At 29.5% G+C, this 22544-nt stretch overlaps 1 protein-coding gene across 3 annotated transcripts in view; it reads right to left on the bottom strand.

Annotated features, from left to right (window-relative positions):
* LOC107443664 (metabotropic glutamate receptor 3) overlaps positions 1-22544 on the bottom strand; it is a 65773-nt gene that overhangs the window by 34132 nt on the left and 9097 nt on the right. For 2 of the 3 annotated variants that reach the window (XM_087166166.1, XM_087166167.1), the window contains exon 2: positions 3764-4926. In XM_087166166.1, coding sequence (XP_087022292.1) covers positions 3764-4754 — 991 coding nt within the window. In that variant the 5' untranslated portion in view covers positions 4755-4926. Of the gene's footprint in view, positions 1-3763; positions 4927-22544 lie in introns of those variants that run through there. The other variant, XM_021148381.4, reaches the window with a different exon arrangement.

The following is a 22544-nucleotide window of genomic DNA, read 5'->3' as shown; positions in this document are numbered from 1 at the left end:
ATATGTCAAAAATGGAGGATATAAACAGGCTAAGTAGAATATTGGTTAGAAAGCATAGGAGCGGTCGCATAATTTTGATGGATGTTTTCAAAATAGAATGATGCAGATAGTTTATGGTTATGATCGTGCTCTCTATTGGACAAGGATAGATCCATATGGTTGAGGCAGCGAAATAAGAAGAAAAATTACGCTTTTATGTTGCTGTAATTGCCATAAAGACTCGCAGCGAAAAATATTTCTGTTGAGAAAAATAATAAAAGAATTTGAGTTGGGTCATTATGGTACATCAAATGTGTTATTAGATTCTATTTGTCACGGTGATAATTTCGGTTGAAAATTGGATTCAATTAGATGGAGTAGTATGGCGTGAAATGGGAAGGATTGATTTATTATAATGATGGGAATATTTAATAAAGGACAAAAATGAAAGTGCAAAAATATTCAGGAATAGAATAGTACTAAAATAGTTAAATTCAGAATCAAATTGGCTAGGAGAATATTTTTTTATATTTATTACAGCCATTAGTTCACATTTAAATAAAGTAAGGATTCAATATTATGTTTTATTATTTAATAGTAGCATTAATATTTGGGATTGGTACTTACGAAGCTAATTTTACTCCTAGCACTTAGCACATTTCTAATCAATTGTTTTTAAATTTTCAGCATCAGAAAATTTGCATCTTTGGAATTATTATGCTCTTTCTACGCCATTATGATTTTTCATAAATTTTTATCTTCCTTTTTTTCTCCCTTATCTAAATAATACTAACTGCAATTTAAAAAGTAGTCTGTTCGAAAGGAAAATAAACAAAATTTATACAGTCAAACCCCGCTATAGTGAACCTTCAAGAGACCGAAATTTCAATTCACTATAACCAGGAGTTCACTATATCATTACTGCAAACAATTTTGACTCATTTTTCCGAATTGCTCCCTTTTATTAAATAAATGACCAATAAAAATAAATACAAAAATGATTAAAAAACAATATGTAGTAATAAAAAATGTGTTAACTTTTATTTTAAATTTCTCTTCGTCTTGCGCACAAAAAATTTAGGGGTGGCCTTTATTTTGGGATGGGAAACTGAGATAGAAGAAGCAAACAAAAAAAAAATGCTTATGATTCATTCCACGCAATAGATGGTTTTGAAAATCGGCATATGTATTTTAGGTATAAATTTCAAAATTACTGAAAAATAAAGAAAAGAATCCATAGAAGACAGAAAAAATTCCATAATATCCAATTTCCTCTCTACGTTTGGTTCACTATATGTACAAAAAATGTTATTACATGTGTATAGCAAGGCACGGGAACGAACATTTTGTTCACTATATCCGGGAGTTCGCTATGAATCATGTTCACTATAACAGGGTTTGACTGCAAAATAACTCACTTTGCAAAAATATTAAGAATCTTTTTTTAAATTAAATTAAATAAAACATTTTGTCTTTTTCTTGGCAAATTTCAAAAACATATTTAACGAAACGTGATTTATTAAAATTTACGACTAATATCTATAGTTGCTGATTTTTTTCACTATTAAGAAACAAATAATAATAGCTTTCTCTAAAGGTTTCTACGTGATTGAATGTTTCTAACAAAAATTTTTGTGATTTTTTTGTTTCTTTCTACTCTTCTCTGAAAAAATATTTAAGTATTAATTTATTTGTTTTTATTTCTGCCTCGTGCAATGACGTAGGGGTCTAGTAAGGGCATGGGGCCCGAATGAACATCGTTTTCCTTTATTGGTCAAATTTTCTCCGTGAGATATCGCTGATTTGCAAAACTGGTATACATTACTGAGTGCAGTTCCACAATAACACTGTGAATACTTCAATAGGTAGGTAAGTCGCACTAGAGCTGCACAACGGGCTATTGGCGACGATCTAGGAAACATCCATGAGAATGATCCGAAAACATGCCATTGTAATTTTGATCCTCTGCAAAGGGGATGGCTCCTCTTCTTTGGTAGCCCAATGACCTTCGCTCGAATTCGAGCATTTTACGGTAGAACAGTTTAAAGAGGACCAATACCGCGCTCCCTCCGTTCCCACGCAGACTTATCAAAGTTGTCACACACCCGCTTAGTGACCGCAGTCAGTGATGCTTGACTACGGTGTTCTACTGGGAGCCGTGTCTTTACGATGGGACGAATATTTCAGTAGAAATTTGCAAAAGAAGGTTAATAAGGTACGAAAGTAAATTTAAGATTTTATTTTTACTCTTTTATTTACATATTTTATTTACAAAATATAAACAAAAGACGATCATATATTATAATTTAGGTGATTTTTACCTATTATAAAAATAACTTCTGCTCTGTCTGGTTTCAATAAACCAGGATTAGGCAAAAACAACAGATGTCTAAATGGAGCCAAAGTCATTTAAAACTCAGTAAAAAATTTAGCAACAAAAAATTTATTTTAATCCATTTTTTTAAAGGTTTTAACAAAATTTTAAGATGTTTTATCACTTTTGCTAAAAGATGAGTCAAAAAGAGAACAACGTTTTTATTAAATATTTATTTTTTGCCATACGTTAAACTAAATTAGAACATCAATGAACGTCTCATCTTTTTAGAGACTTGTTTACACTGTTTCAGTAAAGGTTTAAGTACATTGCTCCAGTTTTGTCCCTTTTAGCCGTTTCATAATTAAATTAAGACTATGATTATTAATATTGATTCAATCTAAAAGTGGTTCCAAGGTTTCAAATAAATCAAAATGAATAACGGTTTTTAAATGTACTTATGTACATTCAAAATATCTATCTCAGTGTAGTGAAATCTCTATAACAAATTAGTATTTTAACTCAAACATTTCAATATCTTTCCCCAATAAGGTTCAGATTGAAATTAATTTCCTTTTCTTTTGATATACCTTTGAAATAAACGACTAAGTTATCAGCTTTGTCCGCACCCGCCTCATAACTCGTGCGCACTAATCCCGTGCAGAGGAACTAGTGTGGACAAAAATAGCCTATTTTTTTAAAAAAATATTATGGAAAAATAAACAACTTTATAATTCCGTATATAAACCAAAATAAATTATTGTTAACAAAAGATAACTTAAGTAGTTGTTAAAAATAATATTAAAAATTATATTAAAATTTTTTTTTGACAAATTTGTAAAAAATATCTAACCTAGCCTCTCTTTCCCCTATTGTATTTCATGAGTGCCTATTTATTCATTTTTAATTTAATTTTATTTTTTTCGTATTTTACTTCTTATTGAGTAAAACTTGTACGCCCTTTCACTATCCCCCCAGGATATATATATATACATATATAATATTTTTTTAGGAAAAATAAATATAAAAAGTCAAGATTAGGAGATTAGGAAAAAGTATATAAATATTCTTTTTGAAAAAGATACTAATTCAAATATTTTCAAATATTCAAAAATTCAATTCAGAAAAAATTCAAATATTTTAAATCGTTAAAACGAAGAATTAATACATTTTAATCGTATCGCAAATATTTTTGCTCTGAAGCAATTTCGTTCAATTTAAACAAAGAATCAATTTGTTTAAATTGTTTGTTAAGTGTGGAAAACATCGGGGGGAAAACTTTTTAAATTACATATTAAAAACTGCTGTAAATATCTGAAATAAGGGGATTTTCAGTAGAAAAATGTTTTGTAAGAAGCATCGAGATGATTTATAACATTCTACAGCTGAAAACTAAGTTTAATTATAGCTGAAAACTGAGTTCTACATCAAAACTATAAACATTTTCAAAGAATTAAAAACTTCACTCACCTGCATGAGTTGGAAAACTTGATGTAAGTGGTTTTACGAGGGTTCCTTGCTTGACAAAAGGCAATATTGGTGGTTTCAAATGCAAAAAAGATGGTGTGTAGATGGACTGATTTACTGAAGAAAAACCATCGTCTGTATAAAAACCGTTTCGTCCCATTACAGACAGTTGTCGGGCTTTGGGCAGGAACATCACTAAAAATACTATACTGGCAGTCAGGACAATACCAAATGCGAGGCATGGATCATGATGCTGTATTGATGAAACGCTGGATGCAACAATCCAAGCAACCCACAATGGAATACATATAGTGATGGCTATGCCGATGAACCGAGATTCGTGATGGTTTTCTGGAACTGTTCTAGCACGCACAGCTAGTATGCCAACCCCTAACATTAGTAGCATATTGTATGCTAATGAAGCTACAATGTCAGAGGATGGAGCTGCACATCTAGCATTGCAAGTTAGCTGGTCCACGATTACAAGAGAAGCTGGTCTGTAAATTAACCATTGCACTGCAATGACAATTTGGACTGCGACAGCGAAGAATAGAAGCAAACCTTGATATGCTGCACTCAGATATACACCAATATGTAAACTTAACAAGAAGACACATTTTACGAGAAGTGTGGCAAACACTATAACAGAAGCGATTCCAACTCCAGTCCTAGTTAAGGCGCACGTGAACCAGTTCGGTGTAGGAACAAAGGCAAATCCAACCAAAGAACTTAACAGGAGTCCAAGAAGAAGAATTTGCCCTAGAAACAGATGACGGCGACCACCGCAAGATTTATATAAAACGTAAACTTCAAATATCAAAATGGCAACAACATTCAAAGTACATATCACAACAAGAGGTATCACCCAGGACTCGGTCCTGTTTTGAAAAGAATGACTTGAGCTTGTGCAATTCTTTTCTAATGTGGAAAGAGTTGAGTTTGCAACTTGGAAAATCGTTGATAAACTATTTTCAAGGTAAGTCCGATTAGCCATGGAAGTTAAGAAAGTGAGGCGGCGTTGGCAAACAGCGAAATCTCGCTGCAGCTAAAAACACCGCCAATATTTTAGTCCTAGTTCTTTAGCTTGAATTTTGGTCACTGCCGTAGCACCATCAGTATTGAAGTTTTCGCTATGTTGAAGTTCGGTGTAATATAACTTTATTTACCTGAAAAAAATATTGCCATTAAAACGAATTAAATCAAGCTTTTAATTCAAAATTTGTTTCAGATAACTATTTAAAAACAATTTAAGTACAGTAAAAAGCAATGTTGCATGAACTAAATTAAAAACAAAACTGCGATATCAGATTTCAATTTAAAAAAGGATTGTTGGAAAATTCTTTTACGATTAAAAGAAATAAATTAAGAAAATAAATTTTATTAAATACTTACCTCTTTTTATAAAAATTAATAAAAAATCTTTGATCTGATAATAAAATCCCTACTTTAATGGAATATACGCGTCAAGATGTAGGTAGTTGACTCGTTACGGATGCGACATTAAAAGCTTTGTATAAACGACGTACTGAAAAGGAGATTATGAAACAACCAACAGTGTAACATGTCACATCATCAATTACACACTACCAACAAAAATAACGAATTAAACTAGAAAAATAATACACATTGACCCTGCAGAAAGGCTTGCTTTCTTGCACGCGAGTGAAGATGCCATAAAAAAAACATTTTTAACGGCTGTAATTAACACAAACAACTTGTAATTCCGTACCTCAAAACCAGAATAACTTAAGTCACATTTGTCTTACGCCACTGTGGCCCTAAGGCACATAGATATCTAATCCACCTTAAAACACTGCGTTTGTGTGAGCCAAAATGGTGCAATGTAATTTAGAGTTATATTAATCTAAGGTATGAATTCTTTACCAGGAAAGAAAAACATAGGCAAAGGCTCTAGGCACATCTTCTGTGTCTTGATGTTGTCCCAAATGGTGAAGTTTTTGTTGCGATTACCATTATGCTTGTTGTAAAATGGAAAATAGATACCGGTGTCATTGCTTTGATCATCTTCAGTCCAGATTCCAAAGACAAATTACCTTTTAAGGATCAATCAACCTTGGATTTTTCTCTAAAGAAAAGGTAGAGCCTGACAACCGTGAACTTTCTTACTTTTTCTTTGGTGAAAACTGATTGATAAACGACTCAGATTGGGTTCGTAAAAGGATTTGTAATCGTACATAAAAGGATTTAGAAATCATATATCTTTTAATTAAATATGGGTAGGAGAAATTTAGAGTTCAAATAGTTAAAAAAAATTAATCATTTCTTTATTTTTTATACTAAAGTAAAACTTTAATTTTCCTTGTTATTTTATTTTAACAAAATTTCATAATATGGTAGAAAATTTGGAAATCATGTAACTGCGAAAAGCCTACGAAACTCATAAGTTCTAATAATTAAGAAAATTTAAAGTGAAATATTAAATTTATTTTAACAAAATGTATTAACATTAAGAAGATTTTGAGATAGATCTTTAAATTAAATATATGCAATTTCTAAAACTGTATCAATTATTTAAAATTTAATAATTTACTTCAATTTAGAAGTTTAAATAGTTTTAAAAAATTACAGATAAACACTATTGCAAAAACTTTTACTTGTTCTATATTCTATTTTAACAAAATTTGATAATATAGAAGAAAAAAAATTTCACATATCCTAATTAAATATGGGTATACGAAATTTAGTAGTTCAAACGGTTATCGTAAAAAAAAATTTTAACATGGAAGAAGATTTAGAAATTGTTAAACGTTTTAATTAAAAAAGAATATACAAAATTTAGAAGTTTAAGGGTTAAAAAAATTTTAACATAAATAGTTAAAACGCTCATTTTTTTTTATTTTAACAAAATTTGATGACCTTGAAAGAGATTCAGAAATCGTATATCTTTGAATAAAATTGGGTATACAAAGTTTAAAATAATTTAGAAATTCAAATGGTTAAAAAATTGAAGAAAAAGTACAACAATAAAACTGTAATTATCGTAACTATTTCATTTTAAAAAATTTGATTTATTTGCAGTGTAAAAAAAAAGTTTGGGGGTAATGGGGCACATTCTTAAAACTTTGAGACTTTTCTTAGAAAAACTACACGCATTGCTTTGAACTAATACAAAACTTAACAGAACCTATACGGAAAATTCTAATAAATCTGTATTGAGTACATTTAAAAAAATAAAAATATACAAAGTTTTAAAATTTGATATTTTTAAATATTTGATAATGCTAAAAATATTATACCTTCATATTTAAACTTTTTAATTTATTTTGAATTTAAAAAAATGTTCATACTTTGATTTGTTTTCAGAATTTTTCAGTGTTTCAGAGCATAATATTGCTAAAAATATTATGCTCCCATATTTAAATTTCTTGGTTTATTTCGAATTTAAAAAAATGTTCATACTTTGATTTGTTTTCAGAATTTTTTCTGAATTTATAAAAATCAAAAATGAACTTCATTAAAATTTTACATCTCTCCATTTTACTATTTTTTTAAAAAAAATTATAAACCAAAATCTAAAAATATTTTACGAGTTTCCCCAGTATATAGATGTTCTTAAAAAACGTCATTAATTTTTTTCTATTATCCTTTGTAGGTTTTGAGATGCATCCTTATAAAATTGGAAGAAACGTTAAAAAATAATCATAGAGAAAAAAAACCTCCTAGTAGCTAAGCATTTAAGTTCAAGATCAGTATGTTTCTTTCTTTTAATTCATAAAAAGTTAAAAACGAGCATATGATTTTTTTAACCAATGAGAAAGCCCCATTAACAAAAACTGTTTTGGGCCATTTCCTTTTTACGTTTTACAGAGGCATAAGAATTACGCTATTTTTCACAGACACCATTGTCCTAAACAATTTGAAAATGTGCATTTTTATTATATTGACCTAAACCCCTTAATTTATCTTTACTATAATCCGAATTTCGAAAACAAACATTAAAGAAAACAAAACCTTTTTATTTCTTTTTAAAATATCTCTAGACAAATAACTAGGTTTACTATTTATCTACCAAGCCATATTTTTAAGTAAATAAATTTTTTCAAAGAAAATACACTTAAGATAACTCAAGAACTTTGAAAAACAAACATTTTTTTTTTCATTTTTTTTAAATTCAGGACAAAAAAATCATTCGACATTTTTAAATAAAAATTCTTTCCAGCGAATTTTTTTTTCTTCGCGTAATTCCCTCTGTTTGTCACGATTTCAAATCCATCTTGATAACTGTCACTGACCTTAATATTGCACACCTGAGTGGTTGGCACTGAGTAAAAAAAAATTAAATAAACGACGCCTTCCAAAATGCAGTGTAAACAGATTTGTTTAAGAATTGAATCCAAGTTCGCAAATACAGTTTGGGTCAATAACAGGCAGTTTGGAGTTCAAAATAAAAACGGACAGTCCAGAATAAGTTTTGATCTAATGATTGGACCTTCACGTTTTAGGACTCAATGTTAAGGGTTCAACGGGGCGACCTCAAATATTCTAATTAGTGTAACTATTAATGAAGTTACGAAATCAAACGTAAAAACATGCATTCTCTGAAAAAACATATACTTTTTAACAAAATTGGAATCCTGATCTTCAAAATAGAAGGGAATTGACAAAATTTCAAAAAACTTGAATCAAAAATTAGGGAGCTGGGAAGCTACATATATTTTGCGATAATCCCTAAAAGTAGCCAAGCACTGTCACCTCCGTAAATGGAGTAAATTACGATAACATAAACTAATTGAAAAGAGATATGCCTAATTTTCCTCCGTTGCTAAGCAACCAAATTAAGACAGTGAAAAAGAATTAAACAAAAACTTAAAGTTTTTCATTCAAATTTTTATTATAGCTCATAAAGGTATATTTATTAATAGAAAATAGAAAAATAACTCAAAATTTGTAGGGAATAGACATTTTATGGTCTGAGCAAAAGTAAAGAATGTTTTTAATCTTCTTTGAAAATAAAATTTGAATCGATTAATTAACTATTCGTATCTTCCATGATTTTAAAATTTGAACACGTGAACTTTTATGTGACATTGTATGCGCCTTTTACATTGTTTTTACTTTATTTATATGAGTACCACTTCATTATTATGTTTTTACTTCTGTATATATATTTCAATGACTATATTTTTCAGCAGAAAATAGATTTCTTTGAAAAATATGGCGAATGACTATATTCTAACCATTATTATGGCTATATTCTTATAAATATGATAAAACAAGCATTTTTTTAGCAATATATATATTTTTAATGAATTCTGCGTATATTTATTCTAGTGTTTTCTTAGTAGCAAGTATATTTATTCAGGTATATATACTTGGGTGTTCCAAGTTGCTCAGCAGATGGAAGTTTTGTTACATTGCTCCCCGCTTTGTTGAACAGTTTAAAAGAGACATGGCGCAGAGCATACATTTCTTAGCAATAAAATAGAATCCCCGTGGGTTTTTGGATGAAAGTTTTGCTGTAGAAGAAATAAGCAGGACGCGCAAGGAGCAAGGTGTCAAGTTCTTACGCAAACAGCGTAGCCTGAGGGTGATAGAGTCTAGAAAGAACTGCAGTTAAATAAAAATCTGTTAGTATTGCGAGAGAACGATTTTAGGGTCACGCCTTTTGGGTTAAATTTTTTTTTCATCGTCTGCAGTTTTGACTTTGGCAGACATTTAATAAGAATATATAAAGTGTTAGAAATTTTGGTGCACGTACACCCATATTATCGTTCAAATTTTTTGCAATTTTTATGCGATGATAAGTTGAGCTGCTTCAACGTACATTTTTAATTTGATTGCACGATACTATGGTTAAATTCAGACAGAAACAAGGTTCAATTTAACAGGAATAATATTATTCGATACAGTACCTATATAATAGATTAAGGCCGATATTACTGCTAAAGTTACCGATATTATTATTGTAAAGGCACCGATATTGAGGTTCAAGGTACCGATATTATGGTTCAGCATTGAACCAATTTTTCTGCATCTAAAATTCGGTTAAATAAATTATTTTTGTCTCTTTTTAACAATTAATAGAAACAAAGTGAAAGCAGTTTTTTTTCTTTTTTTAATCTCTTTAATTTTAAGTTCCTTTCTAAAAAAAATTATCAACAACAGTGAAGGCCCAAGTGATGAAATGTTCACAATCCAATTTATATTAAGTTACGAAAATGAATGCTGATATCATTCAAAAAGCCTTCCACTAAAACGAATTGGATTGAAAATAGCGAAAATAATTCAGAAAAAATAAATTATATTTCGATGAAGTCTATATATATTTCGATATATTCGATATATTTATAGTCTCGATATATTTCGTCTTAGTTGAACTAAGAGCTATTTTGACTGAAATTTCCGAAATTACAAGTGCTACAAGACGCACGAAATACATGATCAAATTTTAAAGCCTTTAAAAAACCTAAATAGCAGTAGTTTTACAGTATCCTTCAGTATTTTTGCAATAAATAGCAGTATTTTCGTAGCGTTATTTATTTTTAAAATTCTGAAAATTCTATCAAACTAATAAACAATTATAAACTCTAACAATAAATAAAAAAGTGAGCAAAAGCTTAAGCAAAATTTTAACCTATCTAACAGCATTTGGCGATCAGCTAGGTCACCTTTCAGAATTATTTTGTGCAACCTGTAAAATCTAATGTTAACCAAGTCAAATGCACATCATAGCTGAAACATTCTAATTCCTCAATCCCTCTTCCAATCCTAAGACCTAAATCAGTTTTAAAAAACATATTAACCAAATTTTTCACCGTCTAGCTGTTGCCTGTAGCTTTGCCCCGCGTAAGTACTATTATTTCAATTTAAAATCTTTTTAAGTCCACGATATTGTTAAAGGTCTTCGTGTATAGAATTTTAGTAATAATTAAAAATCTGTCTCTCAATCATTAAATCACACAAGCTACTACTAAGTATTAGTTTTCGGAAATTCAGTATGGTAGGCAGAAGAAATATTAAAATTATTTCCATCTCCCTGTCATGAGATTAGATAAAAATGAAAAAAAAACTCATACCTAAGCTTCATTGAGTGCTAAACTACTTCATTCGAGCTTGAGTATCATATACTATAATACTATTTTATAACCATCGTTGAAGAGTGGACCCAATTTTGAGATTATGACTACCAATGTTCATCTCCATGGCCCGGAAATTTTTAACCTAATCCAGAAGATAAGGGACCAACTGAATCAAGTATTGGGAGAAATTTGTCATAGTGGAGATCTTTTTGATGGAACTAATTCGGATTTGAGTTATATGGAGTGAAAAATCACGAAAACCTCACAGGGTTAGTCTGACTGTAGGAGGACTCTAACCCATGATCCACCGCGGCTTTTTTATACATGTAGATAGATAGATAGATAGATGTGCCATTGCTCGAAAAAGTGAAGCTCCGTCATAAGTTATAGGTATGACAGCATGCATCTCCATAGCACCGTTTATCTCATAAATTTCTACAACCTAAAGATTAATCTAAATAATTTTACTTCGTAACTAAGTTTTATATCTGTGAAAATTACAAAATTTGTCTGAAAGAACAATTAAAATATGATTCAGCACTAATTAAATTATTATTTACAATTCAGCCAACCAAACAAAATCCCCTTACCCGAATTTGTGGTTATGCATTAGTGCATTAGGAAAAAAAAATATTATTATTATTATTATTATTATTATTATTATTATATATATATATATATGTATATATATATATATATATATATATATATATATATATATATATATATATATATATATATATATATATATATATATATATATATATATATATATATATATATATATATATATATATATATATATATATATATATATATATATATATATATGTATATATATATATAATGTAACATTATGTAATGTTAAATTAAACTTAGTAAAAAACATATGAATAGAATATGCAAATATCGAAGCACATTGACAGAAATCCCACAGTCTGCGTTATATAAATCTTTAGATTAGAACCTTTTTGTTCGGCGGAAGAAGAAAAAAACTAAGTCTAATAATCACGGATCAATGGAGGCTAATTTATAGCATAATTTATGATCTTGTGATCATTTTCCTAAGATAAGCGAGTGAAAGGGTGACATGACTTGTTGGATGCTTCAAATGTTTAAACATTCGACGAGTATATTCGTTTCAACGAATACGTGATTGGGTTATACCATTTGAAATCATTCAAACGCAAACGTAAATCTTCATTAAAGGCATTTATATCTAATATTCTTGTCATAGAAACTAATTTAACTAAACCTGTTTTAGGATTGAAAAAAAAATTGAACGACTTATTGCAGAATGACTCTTCTTAGAAATGGATTTAAAATGTGAACCTATAAAGTTTTTTATGCATACCTGTTCTTTGTATGGGATAAAATAAATCATCAACGCATCAGTATTAATTATACTCTACGCAAATCACATACATTACAGAAAACAATGCACTGATATAATTAGACTTAGAATTTTTCGTTTTAGCAATTATTTGTATACATTAAGCTCTAATGACAAACAAAAATATATTTTGGTAATTTTAATTATGAGAAACAATCTAATACCTACTAAAAAAGTTGCTGGATTATCGGAATTATATTTGTTTTAAGTTATAAAATTCAACCAAAAGTAGTTCGAAAATTATCTTTTATTCATGTTCAAAAATTTATCAATAATTTATTTTATAAATTAAATAAAATTCAATGATGAAAAACTATTTCTATTAGATTTTAACTGCAAAATAGGGAGCATTCTTAAAAATTATTGTTTGGAAATGAGCCGTGTTTTACTTCAATCGCAAAAAAGACACCACGCTGTATTTCATAACCGTAAATTATTGTTAAGAAAACCCTTTATCATTTTTAGTTTCTTTCAAAAAATACAAAAACTACTAAGCAAATAGTTTAAAACTTCCTAACTTTTCAAGACATTTAAATTAGACTTTTTTTCATTAGTTGCCACATACGATTCACGGCAAAAATATGAAAAGAAATCTTTAAATTTTTATTGCGCATGCGCAGTATAAACGAAATACTTTAAATGCTCATTTCTTGCGTAATTTTTAGCATTTTTTGAGAACAAACATTTAACAAGTTTGAAAACAATCATTTTTTAGTTAATTTTTATAAATTTTTATTTTTACTTAATATTTAATATTTTATTTATTTAAACTTATTTTTATACTAATATATATATATATATATATATATATATATATATATATATATATATATATATATATATATATATATATATATATATATATCAAATAATGACAGCTAAAATAATTTCACAAAAACAAGTTTTACAAAGAAGCTTCTTTGACATACTTTTTAAAACTATTTCAAAACTAAACAGAGCTTAGCAATATTTACTTTACAATTCTTTTTTTTATCATTTTAACCCATTAATGTTTTGAACCATCTTGTAATCACAAAAGGGGTCAAAATAACTCTCAGCCATCACTTTATTATTTTATTTTATTTAATCTTGATACTCTGTTACGGTTTCACAAGCCGACAGCCCCCTGTTGCGACTGAATATGAACCCCAACCCACCCCCTATATGCACCGGTCCTTCAAGCTGTCTAAATAAATCATGAGTTTTTATTTATCTTATATTTCATTTTTGAAATACAATAATATATTTTTATTATTATATAGCATCTTTCTTTGTTTGTAACCGCTGTATTATTGGATTGAAACACTGCAAAAAAAAAAAAAAAAATGTCTTTAATTTTTCAAAAACTAAAACTGTCAGATGGTGTGCCAGTATAAAACTGCTTATTTCACACTGTTATTTAAAAACGAACGCCTGTTTTTTAAGCAGATAAGTGCCATTATTCTAAAAGCGAACTTTTAACAAATTTTAATATTTTAACAAAAGCTTTATAAAATGCCTTTATTTTTGTAACCGTCGTTGAACAGCCGACAAAATTTTTGAGTTTACGACTACTAATACTAAACTCTGCAGCCTCGTAATTTTGAAGCCAATACAGAAGACAAGGGAGCACCTGGATCAAGTATTGGGTTAAATTTGACTTCGTGGAGGACTTATTGATGGAACTAATTCGCATTTGCGTTACATGGAGAGGAAGACCGCGAGAACCTCCCACGGTTAGCCTGACTGCAGAGGGACTCTAACCCATGATCTGTCTACCCCTAACGATATTTCACGTCAGCGCTGTGATCGGTGCAAGTCTGATGCGGATTCGTATTTACCAGTCATCGCCGGGATACGAACCCGGTTCATCGAACCCGGTTGGAGGGGAAACGTTCTATCCCCTGAGCCATCGCGGCTCTATAAAATACCTTTGACAGTATTGAGGTCAATGTGAGCTGAGAGTAGAATTCGCATTAACAGTCAGCGCCGGGATTCGAACACTGCATCACCGGGGTGCTCACTGCTCCCTAAGCCTCGACAGCTCTAGTTTTTAATTATAAAGAAAAATCTTAAATTGTGTTTTTCTTAAGTCTTACTTATTGAAATTATATTTAAATGTAAAAACGTTTGCAAATATATTAGCCCACCTTTATAAGAAAAAAAATGTCTGCCAATTTATCTTACCGAAAAACTATATTTAAAATTAGATAATTATCAGGTAGAGTATCATTTTGACAATTAAGTCGAATCGCAATTTTATTTTTGCGATGTTCAAAAACTATCAAATGATTTCTTAAAAGTAAGAGCAAGTATAGAAAATAATCGTAAATTTATTTGAAAAAGATAATACATTGAAACCTCTAGAAAAGACCAACTCTATATCGTGACCCCATATCTTTACGACCACTCTTGGGAGGCACAAAGTTTTTTTCTATAGACATTGTGTTGACCTATAGACTATTTTTTAAAAAAACCTTTAGAAAAGACCATGAAAACCCTTCCCAGCGCCCGGGAAACCTCTGTAGCAAATGCGAAAAAGGTCAAATAAGGAAACACAAAAAAATATCAAAACAAAAAATATTAACAAAACAAATAAATTGATTAAAATGTATTCAAAATATTTAAATGTGATCAAATAGATTAAAATGTATTCAAAATATAAGGCTTTTATTCAGAGCGCTCTTTTCGACGATCTTTGAAAAAGATCTTCAACCTCATGTTGTAGTCATGTAAACGAAAAACGATGCTATCAATGATTAATTTTTCGAGTTGAAGGTTAAATTAGAAAAAAATAACGTTTTAAACAAACAAAACTCTTCTCATTTTATAACATAAAATAAAACTAATTTTTATGATTTACAATAAATGCAAACTTAATTCATAATTGGTAAATTTGTTTTCACGCATAATTATATAAACAGGGATAATTTTTATTGATGCTAAATTTCATTAATCGATCCGGTTTTCATGACGCCAAGTAGCATATCCACGCCAAAAAGGAAAAAAAATGATACTGACTAAAATTAAAATCATTTTCTAAAAATCATGCAACTTCGATAACATTTTGAAGTTAGTGTACGTAACTCAAAGAACGACCAACCTCCGACCAAGAGTGGTTGCTCCTGAGAGAATTCACTGTATTATCTTAAGGTAAGCAAAACAGCATGGCAAATTGACCGACCTTTACTAGCATTTAGTTACCATGTCCTCTTTCTTAGAACAGTGTTTGCGATATAAAAAATTTTGCTGCGTCAACTTTCGCAATAAAAATCGAACGTGGTGTTAAAAAATTCAAAAAATACAAGCAATATTTATCTTCTTCACCACACTATCAAAACAGTTAGAAGAAGAAAAAACAATAAATTCGACTTTTGACGTTGCTTTATTATGAAGAGAAAGTCGGGGAAATAATTACAGAGAGCAGACAAGAAACAAAATGTTCTGAATTCAATAGCTTGTGTGGCTTAAGAGTTTGCTCTGTTGAACGGTGGAATAAAAAATCAATTTCAGATGTGTTGATTATTATTTATCCGTGTAATTTCTGGTCAGCAATTGCAAATACATACAAAAAAATGGCCCACCAGTAGAGTTTGCTATCAACAGAACAAAAGAGCTGAGAAATACGAGAACAGACGATTACATTCTCTGAATTAACCGTAACCGCCACCTTAATTGCAAGGTGTCAAAGCAAATTTCAGACTTGAGTTCTTCTCAACCTCGTCTTTTTCTCACGAAATGTTCATTTTTCTTTCGTTTCTAACACCCAGGGACCTTGGATGAAATGTTAAAAAAAAAAAAGAAAAGAACTTGTCTGAATTTTTTGAAAGGAGTCAAGTAACGGTTCAATAATTCGAATGTTTTCTCTATCAGTGTTTTTTTAGAATTTTCCATTTATCCACTGACCTTTAACCGCATTGATAATAACTAATTTCATTTTTCGTTCAATGGGTTGGTCACTAAAACTCTTTTTCGAATGCGCTTCTTCGCAAATTACGAAAACGCTTTTTCGAATGTGTTTTTCTTCGTAAATTGCTAAGACATTTTAGGAAAGAAAGCTGCACAGATAACTTTTGTATTTATCCTAAAACATGCCTTAAGTTCTTGCACGAAACACATTCTTTATGTAAGCGTAAAATTGTGCTCTAAAATTTATACAAGAAATAGATTTCTAGTGAAAAACACGTTAAAATGAGCTTTAAAAGGGTTGGACCAATGAAAAATGTAAAAAAAAAAAATTTTTTCGTTTCAGAATTTTTTAGCGCAAAAATCGAATAAAAATTTTGATAACAGTTTTTTTTTTATTAATCAACTAATGAAACGATTACATAATTTTTCCAAATGAATGCAAAACAATGGCCGCTGCGGAGTTCTTTTGCCACAAAATTCTTTCTGAAAGCTGCACAGTTAGACAAACAGAAAATTTATTTCTATAATAAATGCTAATGGATGCAGAAGCACCAGCAAAAAAATAAATGTTTTTACTTATTTTTTGTGGAGTTCTATTTATTTTTGTAAGGAGTATTTTTTCAGTACCAAGCGAGGAAAAGAAAAAATCTAAATTCTGAAAATAAATTTTTATCAAACAACTACAAACGTAGTTATAGTAAAATACAGTTGGGCATTTCCACAACAATGTTACCTTTTTTGGTATTTTACCTTTTATAAGGGGAAAAAAATATCTAACAATGCTTGGTTATCATCAGATTTCTACATAAAAATTCATCGCGATTTCAAATTTTACTGAGGAAAAAACCAATATGATGAATTATACTACATCAGTCAAAATATTCTACTGAAAATTGTTGTTGAAACTTCTTTTCTCGGATCTTGGTCTTATACAGGTAAGAATTATGTCATCTTTTATTGAATTTGAAGCAGCAATTAAATTTTATGAAAGTAATGACTCTGATTTCCCATTAAATAAAAAACTTTATTTTTACAATGAAATATACAGTATTTTATAAGCAATATGCTTAAGTATAAAGATACTTAAAAACAAGGTACTTTCTGTTTGTCAAATACCATTGCCTCTTTTCAATCACAATGGGGTATCTGCAATTCGAAAAGAAAAAGACCGCTGAAATCACGTGTTTGCGCGTATTCACATGGTTGTGCATAACGTGTCAATGTTACAGCTTTTAGGCTTGGCTTATTATCTCGCTAAATCAATTATCGGATCAAATTTAATTGGATACCTGAAAGTGACGTCATGCGTGGGTGTCGAACCTGATTGGCTGCTGAATCGTCGCATAAGCAAATGCCGCAATTTATCCAAGCGAGACAGGAAGGCATCCACGTATTTATTAATTTTAAATGTATAGGTATGCTTTCCTTTCTAAAGCCACGTTTTAAATTAATCCATACTTGATTGATTTTCTATGTATTTTATAAAAGTACTAACACTTTTTCATCAGTAACTCTTAGTCCTTTATTATGGAGTTTCCACTTCCATATAAATCTGTATAATATTCCTAAATATGGGCAGGTATCGTAACACCATGTTTACATTATATCATGACAAAATGATATTATTCTGCTAGAATTGTTTGAATAACTCGAAATGCGAGGACACGAATAAGAATAATAAACATTTAACCGTTCCCGTAAGCGTTACCCTTCAACTTGCCATTATGCGTGATTGCATATCTCTTAAATTTTCAAAGGCAAAAATAACTGACCATTCTTTATGCCTCAAAAGGTCTTTGTTATTACTTTTTGACCACAATACACATCTTTCGTGGAATAAACTACTTCGGGTAACATTACATTATCTGACACCAAAACCCTTAATAAAAGAAGAGGAGGATTCGGATAAAAGAGATTTAATGTTTTTTTTTCTTCTTATATGAGTTTACGAACGTGTTCTAGGCAAAATGATATTCTGTGGTAGCATAGTTCTCACTTTCACAAAGAAAGAAAGAAGAAACCGTTAAAAAAGTAAAAGCTGTTATTCTGCTTAAATTTATGAACGGAGAAATTGCTGTTGTTTCGTGACTAAATAAATCCTTTCCTTTCCTCTTCTTAATATTCTTACTTATGAGTGGGGAGGAGGAGATTTTCCTTTAGGTAAAATAAAAATAAAATTTCATTTAATTCCTCTATCTGAATGAATGTAATTTCCATATTTTACTGCGTTAAGAAAAAAACGTTGTAGTGTTCTTACGTAAGGAGGGGGGAGGGAAGATTTTCCTTTAAGCAAAATAAAAATGAAATTTCATTTCAATTCCTTTATCCGAATGAATGCACTTTTCATATTTTACTGCATTAAGAAAAAAAACGCTGTAGTTTTCAGTGACAGATCTTACCATCTAAATCAGTTTCCAAATAGATTGATAGCTGAAATCTGAGCTTAGCACCAGATGACAATACTAATTTCAGTTATTTCCTAACCATTATAAGCATAATTTATCAGTGCTTTTTACACCAAATATCACGCTTAAAAATTAGATTCAATTAATTAAGAATACTGAAAATTCAACAGGATTTCTTTGTTAAAAGACATTTCAAGTTTGGATTGTTTTATGACCTTTACGAGCAAAAATTATCGATCCATAAACTAAAAGATACGTAACTACAGTAAAGAAAATACTTTTTTTGGCAATACCTGTCACCAGAGTTAGACAGTGGTACACTTACGATTTTATTAACCTTGAGACAAAATAATAGGATAATACCCAAATCCGGGACATTTAAATAACGTTTACGAACTTCCTTTACCTTAGCAGCTATTTGCAATACTTTTTTTCCAATAAAACGTTTTTTTTTACGCCAGTTCACGAATTCAAATTATTTTTGTTGTTAAGTTTGTGAATTTAAATTATTATAGATGCTGTTAAAATTTTTGATGCGTTTGAATTATCATGGAAAAAATTATCATGCAAAAATTTCACATAATATTCTAAAATATACAAATCGGCAATTATAGTATACCGAAGAAACATGTTATCATTTCGTTCGATACCATTAAAAAATAATGTAAAAATTGAAGTAAATAACTAAAGACATAAGAGAATGTAAAAAAAAATAATTTAAAAAATAATTAAATGCACTGTAATCAGTTTTTACAAAAATGCCATTTGCAGGTTCGTAATGTACTCATCATATACGCTTTGAAATGAAATCGAATAGCCTATTCATTTTGACTGAAATGAATATTCTACATAGCTTCAATCGTTTCAAACTCATTGACCCGTTCACTTGATTTTAGAATGGCTTCTGGGTATGAACAAAACTTTCTTTTTTCTCACTTTCAGGTGAGTCAGAAATATTAGAATTCGTCCCGTGACCTGAAATAACTTCAAAAAAGTGCTACGTCGATTAAACTTTCGCTTATTTCAAAACAAATATGTAAAACAAAAGCGTCAGCGCATCGAAGCATTGTTGTTTGTGATATCTCTACATCTTAATCCGTTGCTACCATCCTTTTTGTAACGCAGATTAATTATCGAATAATACCAAAAGTTATTTCCTTAAAGCATTAATGCATTCAAGATATTTTCATCTCCAACAAAATTATAATTTCTGAAAGCAATTCTTTGGAACAGTGTTGTTACTTTTGAGTTTTGAAAATTAATTCAAATCTGTATCTGTCATTTTCGTTTCGAATACATATAGATTATCGAAATTTGAAATTGAGTGATCATTAAGATGGGCAAAACGTGACGAGAAATGTGTCGTCGTATGCAGTGAAAATTCCAGATCAAATTACGGTATAAAACACAGGCATCATCGGTAAAATCCATTTTTACCGTAAAATATTACACCGTAATTTTCACAGAAGTATTTATTAAATTAGAGTGATTCAGTGATTTTACAGTAAATATTACAGTTAAAACTACAGTATAAGAGATTGTTTTGTTCCCTAACATGTTGCAGTAAAAATTGATTTTACAGTGAAAAGTACCAGCATGTTTAAGTGTCGGTATTTTATACCATAATTTGATCCGGAATTTTTTATAGTGTGCGCCGTTTTCTTCATTTTACATTTTCTAGTAATTATTGCATAAAACTGCATTTAAGTAGGTTCAAGACTAGCTTCTTTTGTAATTTAATGATTTGGTCAAGCTCGCCAATTTATTTACTTTTTAATTTGGCTTTTGTCGCCTGTAGTAAAAACTTTTCTCCGTCACCTACGGCTAAATTACTTTTTTCTGCATTGTATATAAAACCCTTAATACACTTTTGGGCAAAATTAAATAATAATACATATTCAATATAACATAATCCATATTCAAGACTGCATATTTAATTATCTCACGCAAATGCAATGTCTGGAAATTTAAAACCTCATTACAGTTTCCTATATTAAAACTTATATGTTAACAAAGGAAAATTTCATTTAATCTAAAAATTCTCACATTTTCCTGAGTTTTAAACATGGTAAATTTACTTCAGACAAAAAGTATCCAAATCATGTTACCCTATGATCATTAATAACCTTTGCTTTCTAAGTCAACCATGAAATAAATATCTTATTTGTTTAGCTAAGCCAACAAATTAAGGATTTTTAAAAAAATTACATTACTTTATTTATTTATTTTTTTCAAGCGTAATGGATTGCTTTAGGTCAACAACCTTTCTAGTCAGCAGGAAAAAAAAATTTGATCAGACAGAAAAGACAAGCTCTCAATTTTACATTAAATGTCCACCTACTTAAAATAATAAACAAAGTTAATAAGCAGCAAAGTCCTGAGCAATAAAAAAACCTCAGCAGAGAATTTTAAAAGTTCCAAACACAAATTAAATGTAAGCCAAAAGAAGAAGGAAAAAAAAATATTTAAATAAATACACTACGATGCCTTACATTCACCTCTTACTCATATACATTTGACAAAAACGGGAGTGGCTCTGTAATAAGGCATGAACAGTTTGAAGAGTGACTTTTATTAAAATAAATTTGGGGGCGATCTCGAGTTGTAGAATAAATAAATAAATTTGAACTTAATATCAAGCAACGACCTCTGCTACCCTGAACACGAGTCTAATAGGGTAAAAATAACATTTCAATATAATAGAATACGAGTTCATTCTATTTTTATGTTTGAATAACTAGTGGGGAATTGTTTCATATTTTGCGATTCCTGGCGTACATTTGAAAGAAACTCAAAGAATACATTATGACATTAAGAAATATTCTCGCAACTAACAGTTCTTGATTAGGAGGATAACTCTTTGACGCATAATTTTTATTAAACATATTTTTCTTTATTTTGTATTAATTTAGATCAGAATAAGAGAAAAATAATATATGGTTATAATATAATAATTTATAATTATAATAATTTATTATAATTATAAATTATTATATTATAACCATATATTATAATATAATAATTTATAATAATTTATGGTTATGAAACACCGGAAACACCGATGTCTTTTTCTGCGTTGAAGGTTAAATCTCCAATCACGGCTCATTCCCAAGCAATAATTTTTCAAATTTGCACTTTTTTGCAGTATTTTCTTCTCTTTGGTAATGTGTCTGTTAATGTGTTTGTTTGGTAATGTGTTGTTTATTCCTGATAGAGATCAAATTTTTGATTTGCGATAAAACGGGAGGTATGTTTTGTTTGCAATATTTAGGAAACAGTTAAAGCTCGTAATCAAACGCAATGCTCGAGTTAAAAATTTTAGTATGAAGGGCAAGCAGGGGAAATTTTTTAAAATTTTGATTTAAGATAAGTTGTGTTTGCAGTGGTAAGATAAGTTGTGGTTACAAAAAGTATGGTTATAAAACTTTGAATAGAAAACTATACGGTTTTTTTACCATTTACAACTAGCATTTTTCGAAAACGTAAAAAAAAATAATTATCTAACAAGACTTAGGGGTCATTGGAGAGTGCCGGACACTGGAAATTCCTCATCTGGTGAAGAAAATGGATGAAATATTGTGGTGTCATTACTAGGACTCGAACTCTAGTTCTGCTGGTCATGAGGTTGACTGATAAGCCCACTCGGCTAAGACATGTACGCAGTTGTAAAAAACTAAGTAGCTTCATTAGGTGGTTCTAATTGGTGCGATAAAATTCTGGTTGCTTAACCGTATTAGGTTATAGCAGTTAAAAAACAGTTTTTCTCAAATATAACAGTTTGATTACTATTTTATTTATAGTTATTTGACTGGTTTGATTATATATGGTAAAATAACCATTCAATAAATTGTTATTTAACCATTTTTTTTTCGAGAAATTTCTAACTGTGTATAAATTTTAAAATGCTTTTCAGATATGATATACTACAACATATATGAGTAAAATCACATATATTGCTGATCTTCATAGTAATCAAAGGGGTGCCACTCTCTCATCTTCTCAAACTTAGCCAAGGTAGTCGAACCTTGATGATGTTTGCTTATGGTTGCCAAAGTATT

This window comes from Parasteatoda tepidariorum, chromosome 6 (assembly GCF_982258835.1).
Source record: "Parasteatoda tepidariorum strain Cologne lab strain chromosome 6, Ptep-v5.0, whole genome shotgun sequence".
NCBI lineage: Eukaryota > Metazoa > Arthropoda > Arachnida > Araneae > Theridiidae > Parasteatoda > Parasteatoda tepidariorum.
This window is presented reverse-complemented; position numbering and strand designations above follow the sequence as displayed.